Source organism: Hypanus sabinus, chromosome 12 (assembly GCF_030144855.1).
Source record: "Hypanus sabinus isolate sHypSab1 chromosome 12, sHypSab1.hap1, whole genome shotgun sequence".
In the NCBI taxonomy this organism is placed as follows: domain Eukaryota; kingdom Metazoa; phylum Chordata; class Chondrichthyes; order Myliobatiformes; family Dasyatidae; genus Hypanus; species Hypanus sabinus.
The window spans coordinates 109,742,080-109,764,948 of record NC_082717.1 but is presented as its reverse complement, the minus strand read 5'-3'; the positions used below and the strand labels follow the sequence as shown (position 1 = coordinate 109,764,948).

Below are 22,869 nucleotides of genomic sequence, written 5' to 3'. Positions count from 1 at the left end.
TCTTTTTTTGGCCATCTGATTTTTTGGCTGTGAGATCACTGTGATATATCTCTTGCCCCCTACCATGCATGTTGTACTGTGTTAGGCTGGAAAGCAGGGGGAAGAAGTTTGGAGAAAGGGAAAAAACAGCTGAGGAAGGGGTGACAGAAAGAGGAAGGGGATAAGGATGGGGTGTGGGAAGGTTAGAAGGATGGCAGTTAGAAGAATCTGAGCAAATTCATGCATCTGCTTCCATCAGCGTGTGTATGTGAGTTCTCTAGCTTCTGGTAATTTTTCCCTCCTCATCCTCTTCTCTTTTTCAATTCCCCATCCAGGCTCCCCTCTTGTCCTTTCTATTCCCCTCACCTCCCTATCACCTACTTTATGTGCCCCTCTCCTTCCCTTTCTCCTTGGTCTGTCCACATTCCTCTCCTATCAGATTCTTTCTTCAGCCCTTTACCTTTTCCACCTATCACCTCCCAGCTTCTCATTTCATCCCACTCCCCCACCCACCTTATCCCCTCATCTGGCTTCACCTGCCAGCTTGTACTCCTTTCCCCTCTTCCCACCTAGTTCACCCTGGCTACTTCCCCTTTCCTTTCCAATCCTAATGAAGGGTGTCAACCTGAGACACTGACTGTTCATTCCTCTCCTTAAATGATGCCTGACACGTTGAATTCCTTCTGCATTTTGCGTGTGTTACTCAGGATTTCCAGCATCTCCAACATTCCTGCACTTCCTTGCCATTGAATCAAGATCTCACAGTGTCAAGCCCATGTGGTAGCTGATGTGCAGTGACTCCTGCATCTTTCACTTCTCGTAACTGGAGCAGAAGGGGAGTAACACACACAAAATGTTGGAGGAACTCAAGAGGTCAGGCAGCAACTAAAGAAAGGAATAAAGAGTGAACTTCTTGGGCCAAGACACTTCATCAGGACCCAAAATGTCAACTGTTTATTCCTCTCCATAGATGCTGCCTGACTTGCAGAGTTGTTTCAGCATTTTTTGCGTTACTCTGCATCTGCAGAATTTCTTGTGATTTTGGAACAGAAGGGACTGCTTAAGAAAAACAAAGAGAACATAATGACAGAAATGACGACGTCAGCAAGGAATATTACCTTTAAGTAATAAACAAGCAGCTCATTTAAGGCTGGATCGGCATTCAGATTCACCAAGAAACACTTGTCATCCCCTACTTTGATTCCTGAGGACTGAAGAGAAATGCCAAGACTCTCAAGCTGCTTTTGACGCTCCTGTAAGACAGAGAGATGGCACAATCCATTTACAAACACGGTCTCTGACTGAGAATACTAGTGCTCAAAGAAAATTTATTATCAAATAACATACATGACTGCAAAAATTATCTAGAGTAATTTTTTGCAGGCATTTATGGTCAAACAAAGCAATACAATAGAACCAATGAAAAACTACAATGGGCAAATGAAGATAAACTGTACTAATACAAAAAAAGAATGGATGGACGGATGGACAGACAGAAAGATAACTATAGATAATAATGAGACCATGAGTAGTAGAGACCTGGAAATTGAGTCTATAGATCGGGAAATCAGATTCAAGTTGAAACGAGTGGAGAATGCAACATTCAGTGAAGGGACAAGAGATGGGAAATAGACAAGGCTCAAGTCAACTTTACTGTGAGTTAAATGGTCTCTGTTTCAGTCATTGGTCCTCGAATGGTAACTAATCGTTATTCATGTACAAGTTACAATTTGGTAACTCTCAGAGTATTACATAATTGGGCTGAATTGCAAACCAGTTCCTGACTTGAAAGATTCACACAAGAACAAAAGTCATTGCATCTTATCTAAACCCCTTGATTAGACCACCAACTGCCTCGAAAACAATAATGGATATGAGAAGGATAGGTTCAGGACTTGTGGTAACATAGGTAATTCATAAAGCACAATAATTTTCATGGACTGAAAATCTAAAAGAAACTGAAGAGATCAATGAACATTTAGATTAGGAAATCAAAAGAAAGGAAAACAAACTGACCAAAACGTGATGGTAGAATCCCAGAAATGCACTGTGCAGGCAACACTGGTCACCTGAGTAATCAAATAACTATCAGAAGAGTCATTAAACAGGTTAACACATCCTGATCTCACCAGTGTAGGCAGGATGTAAGAACAGGAAGTGCATTGGTGAACCCACTCGGATTTTGTTTCAACATAGACTTCAGTCGCACACTCAAGGGAAAGTAATACTGCATTACATACTTGTGCAATGGCCTCTGTTTTCCTTAGTTTGTCTTCCCAGGTAACAGTCATTTCTTGAATTAGCTTTTCAGACTCTTCCAAACGATCCTTCAACTCTGGAGATTTCATTGCCTGGTACGGAAGAGCCAAATGAATGTTCGTTGTGAAGAATGTACAAAATAAACACAAGTTGATTCCATTCAGCTCATCATACCTTCTCCACCATTCATTATGATCAAGGCCAATCTGAACCACTTTCCTTTGCTAAACTCGTACCCCACAGCCTGAATGTACTTACTGACCCAACAACTGCAGATGCTGCATTCTGGAGAAACTATGTGCTGGAGGAACACAGTGGGTCAAGCAGCAAGTATGGGAAGGAAGAAGTCAATGTTTTTGGACAAAGTCGCAATGCAGGATTTCAAGCCGAAATGCCAACAATTCCTCCCCTCCTACAGATATTTTTCAACCTACTGGCTTCCTCCATCACATTGTTTATTATTAATAAATAATTATTTATTGTCTTCACAGCCCTCCTGAATAGAAAATACTAAATATTAATTATGTAATGGGTCCTTTATTTTTTAAATATTCATCCAAGGGACATGGGCTTTGCAGGGTTGGCTGGTGTTAAATTGCCCATCGATCACTGCCTTTGAAAAGGTGGTGGTAGTTGTTACTTTGATCTTTGTACCCCTTTCTCACCACGGTTCACACTCTCTGCAACTTAAAACACACATGTTTTGTCACTTCTCCAGTTTGGAGGAAAGATCTTCGACATGAAATTTTGACCGTTTTTCTCCCCAATGGTGAACCCCACTATCCGAGCCATGCCACCATCGGGCAGGTGGTACAGAAACTTAAGTCCACCCCAAGTTCAAGAACAGCTACTTCCCTTCAACCAGCAAAACACATACCACTAAAGTTTAGCAATACTACAATCACTTTCACAACAATGGAACTTTTTTTTCTAATTCTGATTTGTTCTTGTAAGAATGTGCACAATTGCTGTTAAATTGGATTTTTTCCTGTGAATGCTGCTTATATGATAACATATACTTATAAACACTGCTGTAAGTTTTCATTGCTCCTGTGCATCTATGTACCTGTAGGTACGACAATAAACTGGACTTTGACTGTCATCAACAAAGCACTTCCATAGAATTTTCTATGTTTTAAAAAAAAGCTGCAGAGGTTATAGATTTAGTTATAGATGGACACTGGTCCCTCGCCTTCCCCCCTCCCTCCCCTGCACTATCAAGGACTCCTCAAGAAGTGATTCCATCACTAAGGACCCTCACCATCCAGGACGTGCCCTCTTCTCACTGCTACCATCAAAGAAGTGATGCAACAGCCTGAAGAGACATGCTTACCTTTTTAGGAACAGCTTCTGCCATCCATCATCAGATTTTTGAACAGACAATGGACCCGTGAACACTATCTCAATATTTAGTTCCATTTATTGCAACTTTTTAATAATTTTTTATGTATTGCATGGTACTGCTACTACAAAGCAACTAAATTTCACATGTCAGTGATAATAAGCTTGACTCTAACCAAATTATGTCCTGTTCTTCTAAATGCAAGAGGGTGCAAATGCTAAATCCTTCCATGAGGGAAAGATTACATACCCTCGAAACCAATCTGACAAAGTGTGGTAGACTTCTGCCAATGTAAGCATATCCTATTTTGGGTTTGGACACAAGATTCTATACATACCGAATGGCCACTTTATTAAGTACACCACTACATCTGCTCGTTAATGCATTGTCTAATCAGCCAATATGTGGCACTGACTCAATGCAGAAAAGCATGGTCAAGAGGTTCATTTGCTGTTCAGACTAAACATCAGTGACTTCGATCATGCAATGACAAAGGGTGGTTTGTGTATCTCAGAAACTGTTGACCTCATGGGATTTTCAAGCACAACAGTCTCTAGAGTTTACAGAGAATGGTGTAAATTAATGAGAGAGGTCAGAGGAGAATAGACTGGCTGGTTCAAGCTGACAGGAAGGCGACAGTAACTCAAATAACCACATTATTATAACGTTAAATAACAGTGATGTGCAGCAGAGCATCTCTGAACATACAACATGTTGAACCTTAAAGTGGATGGGTTACAACAGCAGAAGATTACAAACATACACTCAATACCCACTTTATCAGATACAAGAAGGTACCTAATAAAGCGGCCACCAAGTGTATGCTTCAATATACATATTACAAATAAAGCATATCCTTATCAAGACACTGCTATACGTAAGAAACAGTGAGAGTCGCTGGACTGATTTCTGTGGGACACCATTGATCCCAGTCTTCCTCATCTGGTTCCATGCTCTTACCAAACTCTTCTATCACATTCCACCACGTGGAGCCTTTTGCTGCCGTGACCGATTACCTCCCAGCATGTCACTATTTCCATACCTCCCAGCATGTCACTATTTCCATAACTCCCAGCATGTCACTATTTCCATAACTCCCAGCATGTCCCTACTTCCACACGTCCCAGCGTCCGTCCCTACTTCCACACGTCCCAGCGTCCGTCCCTACTTCCACACCTCCCAGCGTCCGTCCCTACTTCCACACCTCCCAGCGTCCGTCCCTACTTCCACACCTCCCAGCGTCCGTCCCTACTTCCACACCTCCCAGCGTCCGTCCCTACTTCCACACGTCCCAGCGTCCGTCCCTACTTCCACACCTCCCAGCGTCCGTCCCTACTTCCACACCTCCCAGCGTCCGTCCCTACTTCCACACCTCCCAGCGTCCGTCCCTACTTCCACACCTCCCAGCGTCCGTCCCTACTTCCACACCTCCCAGCGTCCGTCCCTACTTCCACACCTCCCAGCGTCCGTCCCTACTTCCACACCTCCCAGCGTCCGTCCCTACTTCCACACCTCCCAGCGTCCGTCCCTACTTCCACACCTCCCAGCGTCCGTCCCTACTTCCACACCTCCCAGCGTCCGTCCCTACTTCCACACCTCCCAGCGTCCGTCCCTACTTCCACACCTCCCAGCGTCCGTCCCTACTTCCACACCTCCCAGCGTCCGTCCCTACTTCCACACCTCCCAGCGTCCGTCCCTACTTCCACACCTCCCAGCGTCCGTCCCTACTTCCACACGTCCCAGCGTCCGTCCCTACTTCCACACCTCCCAGCGTCCGTCCCTACTTCCACACCTCCCAGCGTCCGTCCCTACTTCCACACCTCCCAGCGTCCGTCCCTACTTCCACACCTCCCAGCGTCCGTCCCTACTTCCACATCTCCCATTTGGAGGAGTTTCGAGACCGTTGGGCTCCGCGGGGTGTAAATACCATCGTGGATAGGGATGGCAACATTCTGGTGTAATGTCTATTGTCTATTTGTAGTGCAGTAATTGTGTTTGCCACTGTTTTGTATATATTGTATAGCACCGAAATTTGTAATAAAGGATTTTGTAATATAAAAAGCGTCCATCCCTACTTCCACACGTCCCAGAGACCATCGCTACTTCCATACATCCCAGCGTCCATCGCTATTTCCATACCCCCCAGCGTCCATCGCTATTTCCATACCCCCCAGCGTCCATCGCTATTTCTATCCCTCCCTGCACCATCTGCCTATTACCCTTCCTCAGCTGGATTCCCCTATTACTTGCCCTACACCTTTCTATCACCTCTTTATACTGCCCACTTCCCATCTCCTTTCTACATGTTAACTTTCTGTTTCCCACTACAGACACTGCCTGGTCTGCCAAATTCTTCCAGCTTATTTTTTGCTCCAAATTCCAGCATCTGCAATCCACACAACATACTTATCTTCATTGGCCATATCAGAATGTTGTAGAACTTTCTAAAACATGAATTAGACTCTTTTCCTCTCCATAGATGCCTCCTAACCTGCTGAGTTCGCCCAACATTTTGTGTGTGTTTCTCTGGATTTCCAGCGTCTGCAGAATCTTGTGACACTGTAGGTCAATTTGCTTTTCTTCGTTTGGAGGAGACTCCGAAGGGGCAACATAATGGGTTATTACAAAATTATAATGGACTCAGATGACTTTCAATTATCTGAAATTTTAAATTGTCACCTGACGCCCAATTGAAATGTCTTCAGGCTCTGAAACGGTTTCAATGAAACCCAATAAAACTGTGAGGAAGAACACTTTATCTTTCAAGGAGGTGGAATACACCGAGTTCAATAGTTCAAAGTACAAAGTCAGCATACACCACCCCGAAATTCATCTTGTGGCCATTCACAGTAAGCCAAATGAAAAGCTACAAACACTGACAAACAAGCAATGTGCAAAAGACAAATTGCAAATGCAAATAAAGCATAAATATTAATAATAATAAAAAATAAATAAATAATACTGGGTCCTAGAATCATATGTCCCCAGGTTATGGAATCAGTTTCTTATTGAGGTGAGTGCAGTTGTCCATGCTGGTTCAGAACCCCGGTGGTTGAAAAGTAAATAACTGTTCCTGAACTTCACACAACAATTTTGCTTGTTTCATTTTTATTCTCTTCTCAACTAATAGTAGTATTTGGTGACAGTTAACCTCGTCACACTAATATCATTTTCACAGAGTCTTAAAAACACTTGTTACCTGGTCTGGTGAAAGTTCACTGACTTGTTAATTGTGTCTCCTATCAAAAATACCACATGATCTGTTGACTAGCTACAGCTTGTTCTTGCCTTTATTATTATTCTGATGTTCACATAAACCTACACTTCTATAAGCATTGGAAACACACAAGTATAGACCACAATTACATAAATTATCACTACCTCTAGAAGAAGTAAAAGGTATTTCCCCATTTTATGCCCCCATCTAAGTGCAGATATCTACCATATAGTGTAAGCCTTAAATTCTGATAGAATTCAGAAAATAGATGAGACAAAAATGTCAATGAGACAACCAGACATCATGGGTTAAGGGTGAAAGAACGGGAACATTAGAGGAACTTCTACACTTGGAGGGTCGGGAAAGTGTGGATTAAGCTGCCAGCATAAGTGGTGCATACAAGTACATGGATGGGAGGGCTGTGGTTCCAGTGCAGGTCGATAGGAACCAATGGTTTAAGTGGTTCAGCATGGACAAATTGGGCCGAAGGGCCTGTTTCTGTGCTGTATTCCATTCTGAAAAATCACTGAAGCAAAGATTGGCTATTATCTCAGTTAGATTAGATGCACTCTATTTATTCTTTGCACAGTGGGACAGAGTCATTAACATCAAAGTTTAAAGAAAAAGTACTTTACATTGAATCATCTTGAGGCCTTCTGTTGGTCAGGGTCAACCATGGATATTATGTCCAAGCTGTCTATATGATATGTAGGCCAGGGCAGTACAATATGGGGAGAAAGCTGTTGGTCATATAGCAGGCTCCTTCTCTTCACGCAACCAATAAATCCAAAGGAACAGCAGAGACCAACTGAGTTATCATTTAATAAATATTTGAGTATAGGATCACACATTTTGTAATTAGAAGGTGAATGCAGAAGTTTGCCAGTAGGGGCCACTACAGCCCTTTAATTCCCCTTTGCTGCTCTATCCACAGCATTTCTGCCACTCAGATTAAAACAGTATACTTTAGGTCTCTGCAGTTTTGAATAATTGAATACATTACCTCCAGGTGCATGAATTATATGCAACATCTGGATCAGTCAACTGCATTTCATCAAAATGTGCGAAGTTCAGAGTAAATTTATTAACAAAGTACACACGTCACCATTCAGTACTCGAGTAAAAACATGCTGTAGTTTCTGTGTAGCTAATACATTGTGAAGAATCAGAAATGGTGTTTAGTATTTACACTTACTTCCATTTCCGTGTCCTCTTTTGAACAGTCAAAATCTTACCAAGCTATCCCTAACAAACCAGAATAATGCCCTGCTTCAGATCCAGGATTCCTATCACATCATACCTCTGCTCTGGAGAGTTGTTCCCGCAGTTTATCTACTTCCTCGCGCAGCTCCCGGATGATCCGGGCATTAGGATCTTCATTCACCACAGCATGATTAATAATGTTTTTGGCTCTGTCTGCGTACCTCAGCGTTGACAGCGTTTCGTCGTAATTGTCGGCTGAGGGGCTGACTGTCGCTATCATTGCCGTTTTGCTATTTCCACCAAGACTGTCCTAGATTTTGCAGAAGAAAAAAGTACTAAGTAAATTTATTATCAAAGTACATATACATCACCATACAATATCCTGAGATTCATTTGCTTGCAGGCATTGACAGTAAATATAAGAAACACAATAGAATGAAAGGCCACACCAATAGGATGGACAAACAACCAATAGGATGGACAAACAAAATGACAAACTGCACAAAGAGGGAAATGAATAGATAAATAAATAAGCAATGAATATCAAGAGCATGATATGAAGAGTCTTTGAAAGCGAGTCCATAGTTTGTGGGAATAGTTCAGTGATGGGGCAAGTGAAGTTATCCCTTCTGGTTCAGGGGTAATAACTGTTTCTGCACTTGGTGCTGTGAGTCCTGAGGCCCCTGTACCTCCTTCCCGACAGCAGCAGCGAGCAAAGAGCATGGCCTGCATAATGGAAGTCATTGATGATGGAATTTGCCATCCTGCAACAGTGCTCCATGTAAAATGCCGGGGAGGGCTTTACCCATGATGGACTGGGCTGTATCCACTATTTTTTGTAGGCTTTTCTGTACAAGGGTTTCCATACCAGGCCATGATGCAGCCAGTCAATATACTCTCCACCACACATCGATAGAAATTTGTGAAAATTTGAGATGACAAGCCGAAACTTTGTAAACTTCTTAGAAAATAGAGGTGCTATCATACTTTTTTTCACAATGACACTTGTGTGCTGGACCCATGACAGATCCTTTGAAATGATAACACTGAGGAATTTAAAGTTGTTGACCCTCTCCACCTCTGACCCTCCGACAAGGACTGGCTCATGGACCTCTGGTTTCCTCCTCCTGAAATCAGCCCCTTGGTCTTGCTGACATTGAGTGAGAAGTTGCTGCTGTGGCACCAACCAACCAGAATTTCAATCTCCCTCCTATCTGCTGATTCGTCAGCACCTTCAATTCAACCTCACCAGTGGTGTCATCTGCAAACTTAAGGGCAATGGAGCTGTGCTTAGGCTCACCATATACTACGCTGAGATTCATTTTCCTGTAGGCAGTCACGGTAGAACAAAGAAATACAACAGAATCAATGAAAAATTACACACAATTAAAAACTGACAAAAAACCAATGTGCAAAAGAAGACAAACTATGCAAATGCAAAAGAAATATGTAACAACAACAAATAAATAAATAACAGAGGACATGAGTTGTAGGGTCTTTGAAAGTGAGCTGAAAGGTTGTGGAATGAGTTCAGTGTTGAGATGAGTGAAGTTATCCACACTGGGTCAGGAGCCAGATGGTTGTACAGTTACAACTGTTCCTGAATTTGGTGATGCGGGATCTACCATCTGCAGTGAAGGTATAAAGGTACAGTTATACCTTTATAGCATAATTGACACCTTGTGAGTACAAATTGTGTTTTAACAGCTTATAAAGACATATTTCTGCACTTAAATGCCACGTAACATTAAAAGTGATTTGGCTAGAGTTAAATAGATGGGTTGCTGGACTGGGCAGCTTGCTGGGTCGGAAGGGTCTGGTCTCTGCTGATTCTCTCAATAAACTGAATAATATAAACTCTAAAGATCACAGATTCTACAGATGCTGGAAATATTGAGGGGTCTTGGCCTGAATGAAATATCTGCTGTTTGTACCTCTCCACTGACGTTGCCTGATGCTGAGTTCTTCCAGCATTTTGTTTGTGTTGATCTTTAGCCTCTATTTTGATCATCCCAGCAATGAAAGGCACCATGATTTGCATGAGTTTGAACAAAGTTCCATTTACCCCTTGGCCAAATCAATGAAATGGTCACACGTCGAGTGGTGGCTTGCTGGGGTATTGGAAAGGTGATTTCTCTAAAGGTCCTGTCTTTACAATGAGGACAATGAGATGATCAGCACTCAGTACTACAGTGGAGGAAGTCTGACAATAACTCTCAGAGTACAAGTATGTGTAGCTTAATGCAGAAATCCAGAGCTTGCTGTTAGTGATTCCTTGTTCTTTAAAAGGCCAAAAGACCATAATATAGAGGAGTAGAATTAGCCCATTTGGCCCATTGAATCTGCTTCACCATTTCATCATGGTTGTTCCACTTCCCTCTCAGCCCCAATCTCCTGCCATCTTCCCGTATTCCTTCATGCCCTGACCAATCAAGAATCTATCAACCTCCACAGCTGCCTGTGGTAAAGAATTCAACAGATTTACCACTCTCTGGCTAAAGAACTTTTTCCTCATTTCAATTCTAAAAGGATGCCTCTCTATTCTGAGGCTGTGTCTTCTGGTCTTAGACACTTCCAACATAGGAAACATCCTCTCCACATCACTCTATCAAGGCCTTTCACCATTCGATAGGCTTCAATGAGGTCACCCCTCATTCTTCTGAATTCCAGTGAATATAGACCCAGAGCCACACAAGCCATTCAATCCTGGAATAATTTTCGTGAACCTCTTTTGAACCCTCTACAGTTTCAGCACATTCTTTCTAAGATAAGGGGCCCACACCTGCTCACAATACTCCAAGTGAGGCCTCACCAGTGCTTTATAAAGTCTTGACATCACATCCTTGCTTTTATATTCTAGTCCTCTTGAAATGAATGATAACATTGCATTTGTCTTCCTCACCACAGACTCAATCTGCAAATTAACCTTCAGGGAATCCTTCACAAGGACTCCCAAGTTCCTTTGCACCTCAGTTCTTTGTATTTTCTTTCCATTTAGAAAATAGCCAACACTTTCATTTCTTCGACTAAAGTGCATGATTGTACACTTTCTGTCACTGTCTTCCATCTGCCATTTCTTAGCCCATTCTCATAATCTGTTTTCCTGTAGCCTCTCTACTTCCTCAGAATTACGTGCCCCTCCACCTATCTTCATATCTGAAAGTCTGCAAACCTTGCAACAAAGCCATCAATTCCATCATCCAGATCATTGACATGTCATGTAAAAAGAATCGGTCCCAACACAGACACCTGTTGAACACCACTAGTCACTGGCAGCCAACCAAAAATGGTTCTCTTTATTCCCACTCGTTGCCTCCTGCCAGTCAGCCACTGCTTTATCCATGCTAGGATATTTACTGTCATACCACAGGCTCGTAGGTTGTTAAGCAGCCTCATGTACGGCACCTTGTCCAAGGCCTTCTGGAAATTCAAATACACATCATCCAATCTATCCAGCTTGTTAATTCTTCAAAGAATTCCAACAGATTTGTCAGGCAAGATTTTCCCTTGAGGAAACCATGCTGACTATGGCCTATTTTTATCATGTGCCTCCAAGTACCCTGAGATGTCATCCTTAACAATCAACTCCAACATCTTCCCAACCGCTGCGGTCAGACTAACTGGCCAATAGTTTGTTTGTTTTTCAGCCTTTCTCCCATCTTGAAGAGTGGAGTGAGATTTGCAATTTTCATATCTTCCAGAACCATTCTAGAATCTAGTGATTCTTGAAAAATCCTTACTAATGCCTTCTCGAGCTCTTCCGCCACTTCTTTCAGAATTCTGGAGTGTACCCCATCTGGTCTAGGTTGATTTATCTACCCTCAGACTTTTCAGTTTCCCAAGAACTTTCTCTCTAGTTATGGCAACTTCATACACTTCATGACCCCTGACACCTAGAACTTCCACCATACTGCTAGTGTCTTCCACAGTGAAGACTGATGCAAAACACTTACTCAGTTGATCCGCTATTTCATTATTCCCCCATTACTACCTCTTCAGCAGTCCGATATCCACTCTCACCTCTCTTTTACATCTAATGGATCTGAAGAAACTTTTGGCATTTTCTTTCAATTTTTATTGGCTAGCTTACTGTTGTATTCCATCATTTCCTTCTTAATGACTTTTCTTAGTTGCCTTCTGTTGGTTTTTAAAAAAGCTTCCCAGTCCTCCAACTTCCCACTATTTTTTGCTCTATTTTTGTTTTTGTTCTTTAAAAGGACGTTGTGTAGATTTTTCCAAGCTAACAGCCAAATTCAGTGAACTGATGAGAAATTCAATTTTCAGTAACTGTAAATAAAGCCTGAAATTGCTCCACTATGTTAAATAAGATGTAACTGAGATTTCAAGATGAAAGACAACAGATTCAGCCAGGTTTGCTGGTAATCCACGTCTTTGTTCTCAGTATATAATTATACTCTGGGAATCTGATCCCCTCAATTGTTTCAAAATACAATTAATGTTTTTTTTATAGTTTACGATTTTCATCTTCCATATCCGTCAGTATGTCCTAATGATTTTCATTGCTCTCTGTAAAACACAAAGCTAATTAAAAGTGAGAGTTCTGTTCTTCCAAATTACTGCCCCTGAGAATTATTCAATGCGACTGACTGTTTCGCCTGTATGACTGCATCACCTCTGCAAGATGCCAAAAATGCCCGCAAGCTGACAGAACAAAAATTCTACTACTGGTCTGCTCAGATACAAAATTAAAAGTGGGCTAATTCAAACATTTTTACTTTTTATTTCCCCATATCTGACCTGTATATCATCATAAATGTAATCTCCAACAAATACTATTCAGACTTATGAAGGTTATAACCAAGCAAACATTCCTGACCAGGATACGATACTGAGTCAGACCAGCATGATCCAAAAACAACTAAACCCTAGCATTCTCTCAGAACATCTTGGCATGATGGTTGGTACAGACATTGTGGGCTGAAGGACCTGTTCCTGTGGTATACTTGCATACATTAGACCCAAACCAAACTCATTGTTGAGCTCAGTACAGCTCAGGTTAGGTAATCAGGCTCGTTTACCTACATCAAAACCACTGAGATTTTTGTAGGTAGTTTTCTTCGAGATCAGCAGGAAAATTTCTCCACACCTTAAAAATTATGAACAGTTCTACAACAAAAAACACTTCAGAACAGGAAAATGTGACTGAACAAACTTAATTCACCTTACTCCTGGCAGTGAGGCAAGCGCTGTGATTTCCTAATCTCAATCCAGATTCAAATACTGTTTGTGAAAAGTCTATGATTAAATTTGCTATGCAAGACCCCAAATAAAGATTCTAATTCTTACAAGAACCAATTCTGAAAAATACAGCAGGTACAATTTTGATTTGCATGTTTTAATAATAGGAATTGAAAAAACACAATCCTATGGTTTGTAGTCACCATTATGGGATTGCTGTACTTTACCATACAAAAGATGGCTTATCTATTCACACATATTTAGATCGATTAATACACAGTAATTTATCTTAGCTTGGGGTTAATGCAGCAGAAACACAAAATATAGTGGATTCCAGTTAATTGGGCCACCAGTTAATCGGGGCAGCCACTTCTATGAGATAACTGTTAGAGAACAAAATCTAATCGAGAAAATAGCCGGGATTCCCTTCGTTTATTTGGAACACTGCTGATTTGTTGGGGCAGGAGACTGCTGGAACAGTTTCTAACTATTGTCAGACGAGTGTGCTTGTGTGGCCATTAGACACTACACCATGCTTAGAGTGGACAGTTTTTAAATAACGTGTAATTACATTCAAAAAAGTGTGATTTTTGTGACTGATAGCTGGTGAGAAATAAGCAGCAGAATAAGAATCTGCATCACTGACCCACGTCATGAAATTTGTTACCGAGATACCACTCCTAGAAAATGACTCGGATACTACAGAGATGGAGCTGACTAATATTATACTTTCTGTAGCTTCTTTCAGTCCTGTGCAGTAGCCACCCCATAACAGTGATACAGCCTGTCAGAATGCTCTCTAATGCACAACTATAGAAGTTTGAGTGTTTTCAGTAATAAACCAAATCCCTTCAAACGCCGAATGAAGTTGCTGCTGTCTTGCCTTCTGTATAGCTGCATCAATACGTTGGGACCAGGTTAGATCCTGAGATCTTGACACCCAGGAACTTGAAATTGCTCACTCCCTCTACTTCCGATCTCTCTGAGCATCGGTTTGCGTTCCCTCGTTATACCATTTCTGAAGTCCATAATCAGCTTTTTCATCTTACTGGCACTGAGTGCAAGGTTGTTCCTACAACACCACTCATGAGCTAGTATATCTCACTCCTGTATGCCCTCTCATCTCCAAGATCCTACTAATGATGGTATCATCAGCAAACTTATAGGTGGCAGTTGAGCTATACCTAGCCACACAGTCATGGTTATAGAGAGTAGAGCACACACCCTGAGGTGCGTCAGTGTTCTTTGTCAGTGAGGAAGAGCTATTATCACCAATCGCACAGATTGTCGTCTTCTGGTGAAGTCAAGAATCTAATTGCAGAGGTATAGAGCCCCAGGTTCTGTAGCTTATCGATCAGGACTGTGGGAATAATGGTGTCAAATGCTGAGCGATAGCCAATGAACAGCATCCTGACACGATGTGAGAATTGCAAAGAGTCTTGCTCATTTGAAGGGAACGGAGTTTGTATTGGAAAAGACAATGATTTTTTTTGTCCCCCACCTCTCTTACCATTCTTTCCCTGCCATCTCCACACCCCCCCCCCCCGCCCCAGGTGCATGATAGCCATTTTTGGCACAGATGTTAAAGAATGGCCTAAACTAGGAATCAAACATCCCGAACTGTATTTGAGAACAAGCTCAGCTGAGAAACAAATAATCACAGCATTCTTCTGGAGGGCGTGTGCTCAGTGCTTCCTGTTTCAATATGTGAAATCAGGCTACATCACATGTTTTGAATAACAGCTGACAGAAGTTAGTCCTCATTCTGGGTCTACCCTGTGGCAAAGTTAACTATACACAGGCTTTCACACAATCTCCTTGATTACACTCTTACTGTTTCCCCCACCATCATCAGTTTATTTCTGTCCACAATCCATTCACTATAACAGCAAGGGCAGCATGGTAGTCGGCTCATTTCAAAGCTTCCCAGCACAAGATGTGAACAAGTGCATTGCTGTATCTTTGTACTTTCTTCCTCAAACCCACCCCCTAAAGTTGGCTCAGAATAAAGAGGAAAGATCATTCAGCTTACTGTCACCGTACTCTCCTGAACCCACAACTGTTTAGGCTCCACTCTTCAAACTATAAAAATTGGGAACACATCCATGACTCCTACAGACCACAAAATACATGTATACTAATTATCTTGGAAAACAATCTCAGTTTACCTTGAGTAGCCAGGTCAGCACAGAATCTCTGTAGGGGACGAACTTGTTCTTGTTTTTACCAGCAGCCTGATCTGCCAGAGCAGAGATCACCAGGCCTAGAGTTGTCAAGGATCTGAAACAGCAGCACAAAGAAACATTATTAGTCAGTTCCAGAGATTATAACAGATGTTAAAGATGACTAGCAAGCTCATTAAACACTTTCAGGGAGATGTATCACTGAAATAGGTCTCTCAGCCCACTTAGTCTACAATAACAATCAGCCACCGAATCACCCTAATTCTACATTATAGAACATAGAAAACTACACCAAGAATACAGGCCCTTTGGCCATGACTTACTGATCTTATAACCTACTCCATGATCAATCTAACTCTTCCCTCCCACATAGCCCTCCATTTTTCTATCATCCACATGCCTAATTGTTTCTTAAGTACTCTTGATGTATCTGCCGCTACCATCACCTCTGGCAGGGAGTTTTACGCACTCACCACTGTGTGTAAAGAACTTGCCCCCCAACATTCCTCCTATACTTCAAACTATTCATCTTGGTATTAGCAATCTCTGGCTATCCACCCCATCTGTGCTACCAAGTCACGTCTCATCCTCCTTCGCTCCAAAGGGAAAAGCCGTAGCTCGCTCAACCTAACTTCATAGCTCTCTAGTCCAGGCAGCATCCTGGTAAATTTCTCGGCACCTTCTTTCAAGCTTCGGCATCCTTTCTACAATGAGGGACTAGAAATGAACACAATATTCCCTGCATGGGCTAATCAGGGTTTTACAGAGCTGCAACATTAGCCTGCGGCTCTTGAATTCAATCCCCTGACTAATGAATCAAACATTCCCATCAATTCCCCCTAGATTCCATGACTGTCCAACATATCAGGAGCAATTTACAACTACCAATTAACCAGGCAACCCGCATGCCTTTGGGATGTGGGGGAAACTAGAGCATTCTAAGGAAAGATACAGAGCAAAATGCAAACTCCAAGCACTCAACCTAGGTCTCAGGCACGATAAGGCAGTAGGTTTACTAGCTATGCCACCCAGTATTGTCTAATATTCTTCTTTAAGGGTCAGACTTGATGTTTTCGATGGCAAGCTTACAAGTCACCTAATAAAACTTCTTTCAAACTCTGCATCCACAGTTGCTGCGAGACTCAAGTCTAAGGATGTTTTTTCTTTCTTTCTTTAGTACATGAGAGTTAAGGAAAATAAACTGATTGTTTCTCTGGATCTGATGCAGCAATAAAAACAAAATATGCACAAAAACACAATAAATTTAAAAAAAATCAATCCTATAAAACTCTTCCCTCACACCACCAGGTACAGGAATAGTTAATACCTCTCATTCATCAGGCTCTTGAACCAAAGGGGATAGCTTCACTCACCCCATCACTGAACTGTTCCCGCAACCTATGGACTCACTATTGTTATGTCCGCAGCCCCCTCCTTTGTGAGAATCGCAAGAGCACTAGTTGGGGGGGGGTCAGTAGACCCAGGAAATGGGAGAGAGATGTGCCAGATGCCTCGTTCCCCGGTGATGCAAATTAACGTGACATTGACCATTGTCTCCTGGAGACCACGTTTGTGGATTGGGGACTATGCTACGTGCAAGCCCTCGGGAAAAGTGGGCTGGTTGAGACAGAGATTGATCATCCCAACCTGATTGACATCTGAGACCCCGTGAGGAAGTATAAAAGAGGGTCTGGGGGAACAACCCCTTCAGACGCACCAGAAGAAACGCTAACAATCCCATAGTAGCAGGAAGCCATTTGAAGGAAGCCACATGCGTTCGGTTCCCCTTTGCTTGGGAGCCGGTGGTGGGTACCACAGAACCGATGTTCTTGAACTAACAACGGGGAACCAACTTTCCCGATTCAACGGATTTGCTTCATAAAAGACCTGGGCAAGTTTCTTTTCTCACAAATCTCTCTCTCTCCAACAAGTGAAAACCCAGCAGTCCCCAAAGGCTGAAGCCTGCAGGAACTGAGTGACTTTTATATTTCCATCGGACAATATATTATCCCCTAGACAAATGATCGAGCTGTTTCTTATTGATGGTTATTATTAGACCCGCGCTTTTAGATTGAGTAGTGATGACGTATATTATCTGAATGTTTGTATTAATCTTATTTTTGTGCCCCTTTATAAATAAAGACTTTTAAAAATAGTACCATCAGACTTCAACGGACCTCTCTATCTTTGCTGGTAAGTGACTTAGTTACGGGGTACGTAACACTATCAAGGACTTTTCAACTCATGCTCTGAAGATTTATTGCTTATTTGTTTATGATTATTTCTTTCTTTTGTTTTTGCAGTTCGTAGTCTTTTGCATACTGGTTGTTTATCTGCCCTGTTGGGCGTGGTCTTTCATTGATTCTGTTACAGTTCTTGAATTTACTGCGTATGCCTGTAAGAAAACGAATCTCAGGGTTGTATATGGTGGCATAAATATACTTTGAACCCTAAACCTACTTTGAACTTTGAAAATCAATCCAACTCTTCCCTCACACAGACCCCTCCACTTTCCCATCATCCATATGCCAACTCTTGTAGAACACTTCGGGATTTTCTTTAATTCTACATGCCAAAGTCCTCTGATGTCTCCTTCTGGCTCTCCTAAGTTCATTCTTAAGGCTACCCTGTAACACTCTGAAGCCCTGACTGATCCTTGCTTCTTAAACCTTAAATAAGATTCTTTGTTCCTCTCAATTCCATATCTTTTCATAACCATGGTTCCTTTGCTCTACCATTCTTTCCCTGTCTCAACTGGACAAACTAGAACCCCATGTAAGTGCTCCCTAAACAACCTCCACGTTTCTGTTGTGCATTTCCCTGAGTACATTTGTTCCCAACTGATGCTCTCAAGTTCCTCCCTCATTTAAACACTTCTGCTCCTATCCCTCTGCAAGACTATGGTAAAGTTCACATAATATTTGACAGTCTTCTCCTATTCACTCATTCCCTCACATCTGGACCTCCTCCAGAAACTTATCCTGGCAACTTCCTCCCCATGTTCAAAGACCAATGTTCTTCACCTCAACTGCATTTTCACTCACTTCAAACAAACCTGCTTTACTTTCTGCCTCCTTTGTCCAGTAAGTGCCCAAGAAGCATCTGATGGGCTCCCGCCAAAATGCAGGTACAATACAGCTCCAGTTGGTTACACTCAAAGCAAATAATGAGTCAGAGATGGTTTATATCATTTCACCATAACAGTTGGTAGTGAGCTGGAAAGAAACGAGCAGAAACTGGGCGAGTAATGGATCAGAGACATTTCACATCATTTCCAAGGACAGGCTTGCCTCTCGCAATTGGTCGCTAGCTACATTATTAACATGTGATGATCCATATTAAAAGAGAAAGAAAAAAATCAATGGGGAAATTCAGGAAAATTAGATATGGATGAGGTTTAAGGACAATAAAATAATTGGCAGTTATAAACTGTAGGCTGCAGATAAGCAAATAGGTAGTGATTAAGCAAGCAAGAGCTTTGAAATTAAAACCTGATAATTAAAATTCCAGCAGCGTTATCTGCCAAGGATTTAAAATTAAATGACTTCAGAAATGGAATACTAAACAATATATGGTTTTGCTTGCTTAATCACTGCCTATTTGCTTATCTCCAGCCTACAGTTTATAATTGCCAAATATATTATTGCCCTTAAACCTAATCCAAATCTAACTTATCTGAAGTTCCCCATTGATCTTATCTTTCTCTGTTAACGATGCAGCTCACGATCAGTTGTGAGAAGCGGGCCTGTCATTGGGAAATGATGTGAAATGTCTCTGATCCATTACTTCGCCATATTCTGCCTCAAGTACAGTATAACTAGTTCGAGCTATATATAATTCATTCATTCAAGGGATGTGGTGTAATGTGAAAGCAGACCCACGGGGTTTGGTGAGTGAGACAGAAGACACTGATTATGAATAAGCCTATCAATCATTTATTTACAAACAGTAAAAGATTCAACCAAATATCCAAACCCCCCCCCCCCCAAAAGTTACACAAACTAAAAACTAAACATCCAACAGATACTTAGCTAAGAGTTCGAGCGGGCTTTCTAGGTTTTTGAGCATACCTTCCCCATGGTCCTTCAGCACCAGTCTCTAGAGACAAAAGGGAAGAGGCCGAACCGCCCTCACATGCCATTCTTATACACCCGAAGTGCTTGGAACCGCACACCGGTGCCACAGCACACAAGGCAGCCAGGGCAAGAGTTTAAATGAGTTTTATATTTTTAAATGAGCCAATGACAGACATGGCAGAAGTGGCTTTTAACCGACAAAAAAGCTAATCCCCTACGTGACATGTGGACTTAACAGGCCAAGCATTCAATTGCCCATCCCAAGTTGCCCTGAAAGGGGCAGACGACCTATCTGTGTTGGGGCAGCACAGTAGTACAACGGGTAGCTTAGCGCAATTTCAACGCCATCAACCCAGGTCCAGTTCCACTGCTCTCTGTAGAGACTGTCCGTTCTCCCTGTGACTGCATGGGTTTCCTCCCACACTCCAAAGAAGTACGGTTTAGTAGGTTACTTGGCCACACGGGCTTCTTGGGCCAGAATGGCCTGTTACCGTGCTGGATCTCCTAACAATAAATTTGCTCAATAACAAAATATGCTGGAAAAGGTCATCTGAAGATTTACCATGGTACCACTTCAGCAGCGTGACAGCGATTAGATTAACAGAGGAAATCGGTATTTCAACAGTAAAAGCATAGAAGTAACTCACTTGTTGATGTTGCTTCCTTCCTTTAGACGATCCCCAGCAGCGCCAGTTTTTGCAGCTCTCTCACTGCCAGCCAGGTCCACCAAGCTCAATTTACTCACCTTCTCACCCAGCGTCTGCCGAAAGAGAGGAGATTAGTGACTTCAGAAATAGCTCCAGGTCTCTGGAAGGAATGCTTCTTCTATTATGTTCCTCAATGCAGGAGAATGAGATTGATAAGTCAGCCATGATAGAATGCCAGAGCAGACTCGATGAGCCAAATGACCCACTACTCCTCCTATTCTCTTTTTTAAAGCACTGACCCACTTGCCACTATTTTTACTTCCTTATCACTACTTTTAACTTTTTATTTCCACCAGCTTGCTTGAATTTTTTTTCCCTTTTCAATTAAAATGTATATGCAGGCATATCAAGTACTTCAGTAGTGTAACATTAGCAAATTTTCTAGACTATTGAATATTATTCATAGTAATAGTCCAATATATTTTAAATCAAACATAAGAGAGACACCTGATGCTGGAATTTAGAGCAACAAATAATCTACAGGAGGAACTCAGTGAGTTGAGTCTCATCCGTAGGTCAGGACAAAACATTGAACAGTACAGGTCCTTGGGCCACAGTGGCTGTGTCAAATACAATACCGAATTGAACTAAATCCCTAACATCCATGCGCCTATCTAAGTGTTTCTTAAATGCAAGGTTTTCAGCTGAAACATTGAAAATTCTTCCCCTCCCACCCCACCCCTCAGATGGTGTTCAATCCACTAAGTTCCTCAAGCAGGTTGTTTGTTACAGCATTTTTAATTGACTTTTCTCGATGTTGCACAGAATTACAAAAAAATTCCCTCGTGAACCAGACAAGTTTAGAAGGGCATGGGAAAATAGGACTCCGGTCAGTTAATTGGGAGCTCAGGAACTGTGGCTCCAATATAATGGAAGCAAAAGCAGGTATTGGGATCCCAGTGAGATGGAGGTGAGCACAGGAAATGAGGACCCAGCAAGATAGAGGGAGACGTCATCTGGTGATCCATCTAACTGCTGGGATTTCTGAATCAGACAGGGTATTATCAGTTTTACTGTAATTCCTACTTTTCCTGCTTATTCTATGTATTGCACGGTCCTGCTGCTTCAAAATAAAATCACGACATGTCAGTGATATTGAACCTGATTCTGGTCATACACCCATTCAGCATGACTATAAACCCTCTAATTAGAGGTTCCATGTTCTTAATTTTCTCTATTTCCTGTGATCTTTAATCTGGTTATTAACAAATTTCCCTGCTATCTTAGTTCTAATTGTTTATGTAGTACATAGAGTACCAAATAATTGTGTCAACTACTTAACACTGCTCGACATCCAAGAAACTATGATTAAGACTTTCTAACCACTGCCTTCACCACATAGTCTGATCCGCATTAATCCATACACACAGGAGATTCTGCAGATGCTGGAAATCCAGGGTTTGAGCCCAAAAGGTCGACCATTCATTCCTTTCCATAGATGCTGCCTGAGCTGCTGAGCTCCTCGAGCATTTTGTGTGTGTGTGTTTTTTTATGAATCCATCTATGATTGTCAAACTTTCCTAAATTGCAACCATTGCATTGTTTTTTCTATCATCCCTTCCTACTGGGAATCAAATAATCATTTCATCACAACACCACTCAGCCTATCAAATCAGCTACTATTCATTTTATTTGCCCCACTCTTTCCCTGTAGACCTGGAAATGATCTTTCCTCAAACATTTTGGTAGCCACTTGATCAAGTACAATCTGTCCCTTAGGAATATGGTAGCTCCTGATCATCTATTTCTACAGATAATTTCATCACATTTACTTAATATACTATGATACAAAGAGGCCATTCAGCCCATTGCTGAACCCTATCAGACCTATTTTCCATTAATTTCTTTGCAGCCCTACAATTTATCCTCTCTCTCTCATACCCATTAACTTTTTTCCCATCATCTTGCCAGTACCTACACTACTTTACAGCAACTAATCAACCTACCAGTTGGGATGTGGAAGAAAAGTACAAAATTCTGAGGAGAACATACAAACCCTGCAAAGGGAACACCCAAAATCAAGTTCAAACCTAGGTTTCTGGACACACAAGGCGTGAGTATTAATTATTGTATCACTATCCTAGTAAATAGGCAACTATTATTTTAAGACATAAAACTAAGACCATCAGACATAAAAGCAGAATTAGGCCATTCAGCTCATCAAGTCTGCCCTACCATTCCATCATGGCTGATTTATTATCCCTCTCAATCCCATTCTCCTGTATCCTTTGACACCCTTAATCAAAAACTGATCAAACACCATTTTAAATATACCCAATGACCTGAATATACCCAATGACCTGGGTACAGTCTCCACAGTCACCTGTGACAATGAATTCCATAGATTCACTACCTGCTGGCTAAAAAAACTTCTTCCTGTCTCCAATCTACTACTCTGAGTGACATTCCTCGACCCTGAGGTTGTGTCCTCTGGTCGCAGGCTCACCCACTGTATGAAACATCCTCACCATATCCATTCTATCTAGGCTTTTCAATATTCAATAAGTTTCAATGAGATCCCCCGTTCACTCTTGTCAAGTGCAGGCCCAGAGCAATCACACAGCCCTCACAGGTCCCTTTCACTTTCTCATCCTTACTTTCATTTGGACCCTCTATTCCAATAATAGTCAATAAACGTCCAATCCTTACCTCATCACTCCTCCCGCGCCACCCCCCCACTCAGAAAGCCTTGTTCTCAGTGCCT

At 41.9% G+C, this 22,869-nt stretch overlaps 1 protein-coding gene across 2 annotated transcripts in view; it reads right to left on the bottom strand.

Moving 5' to 3' along the window:
- The window catches only part of LOC132403284 (kinesin-like protein KIF13B), a 249,855-nt gene that overhangs the window by 85,356 nt on the left and 141,630 nt on the right, over positions 1 to 22,869 (bottom strand). For both annotated transcript variants that reach the window (XM_059986723.1, XM_059986722.1), the window contains exons 9-13: positions 20,106 to 20,218; positions 15,368 to 15,479; positions 8,098 to 8,310; positions 2,220 to 2,330; positions 1,098 to 1,232 (exon numbers count right to left, since the gene is read on the bottom strand). In XM_059986723.1, coding sequence (XP_059842706.1) covers positions 1,098 to 1,232; positions 2,220 to 2,330; positions 8,098 to 8,310; positions 15,368 to 15,479; positions 20,106 to 20,218 — 684 coding nt within the window. The remainder of the gene's footprint in view (positions 1 to 1,097; positions 1,233 to 2,219; positions 2,331 to 8,097; positions 8,311 to 15,367; positions 15,480 to 20,105; positions 20,219 to 22,869) is intronic.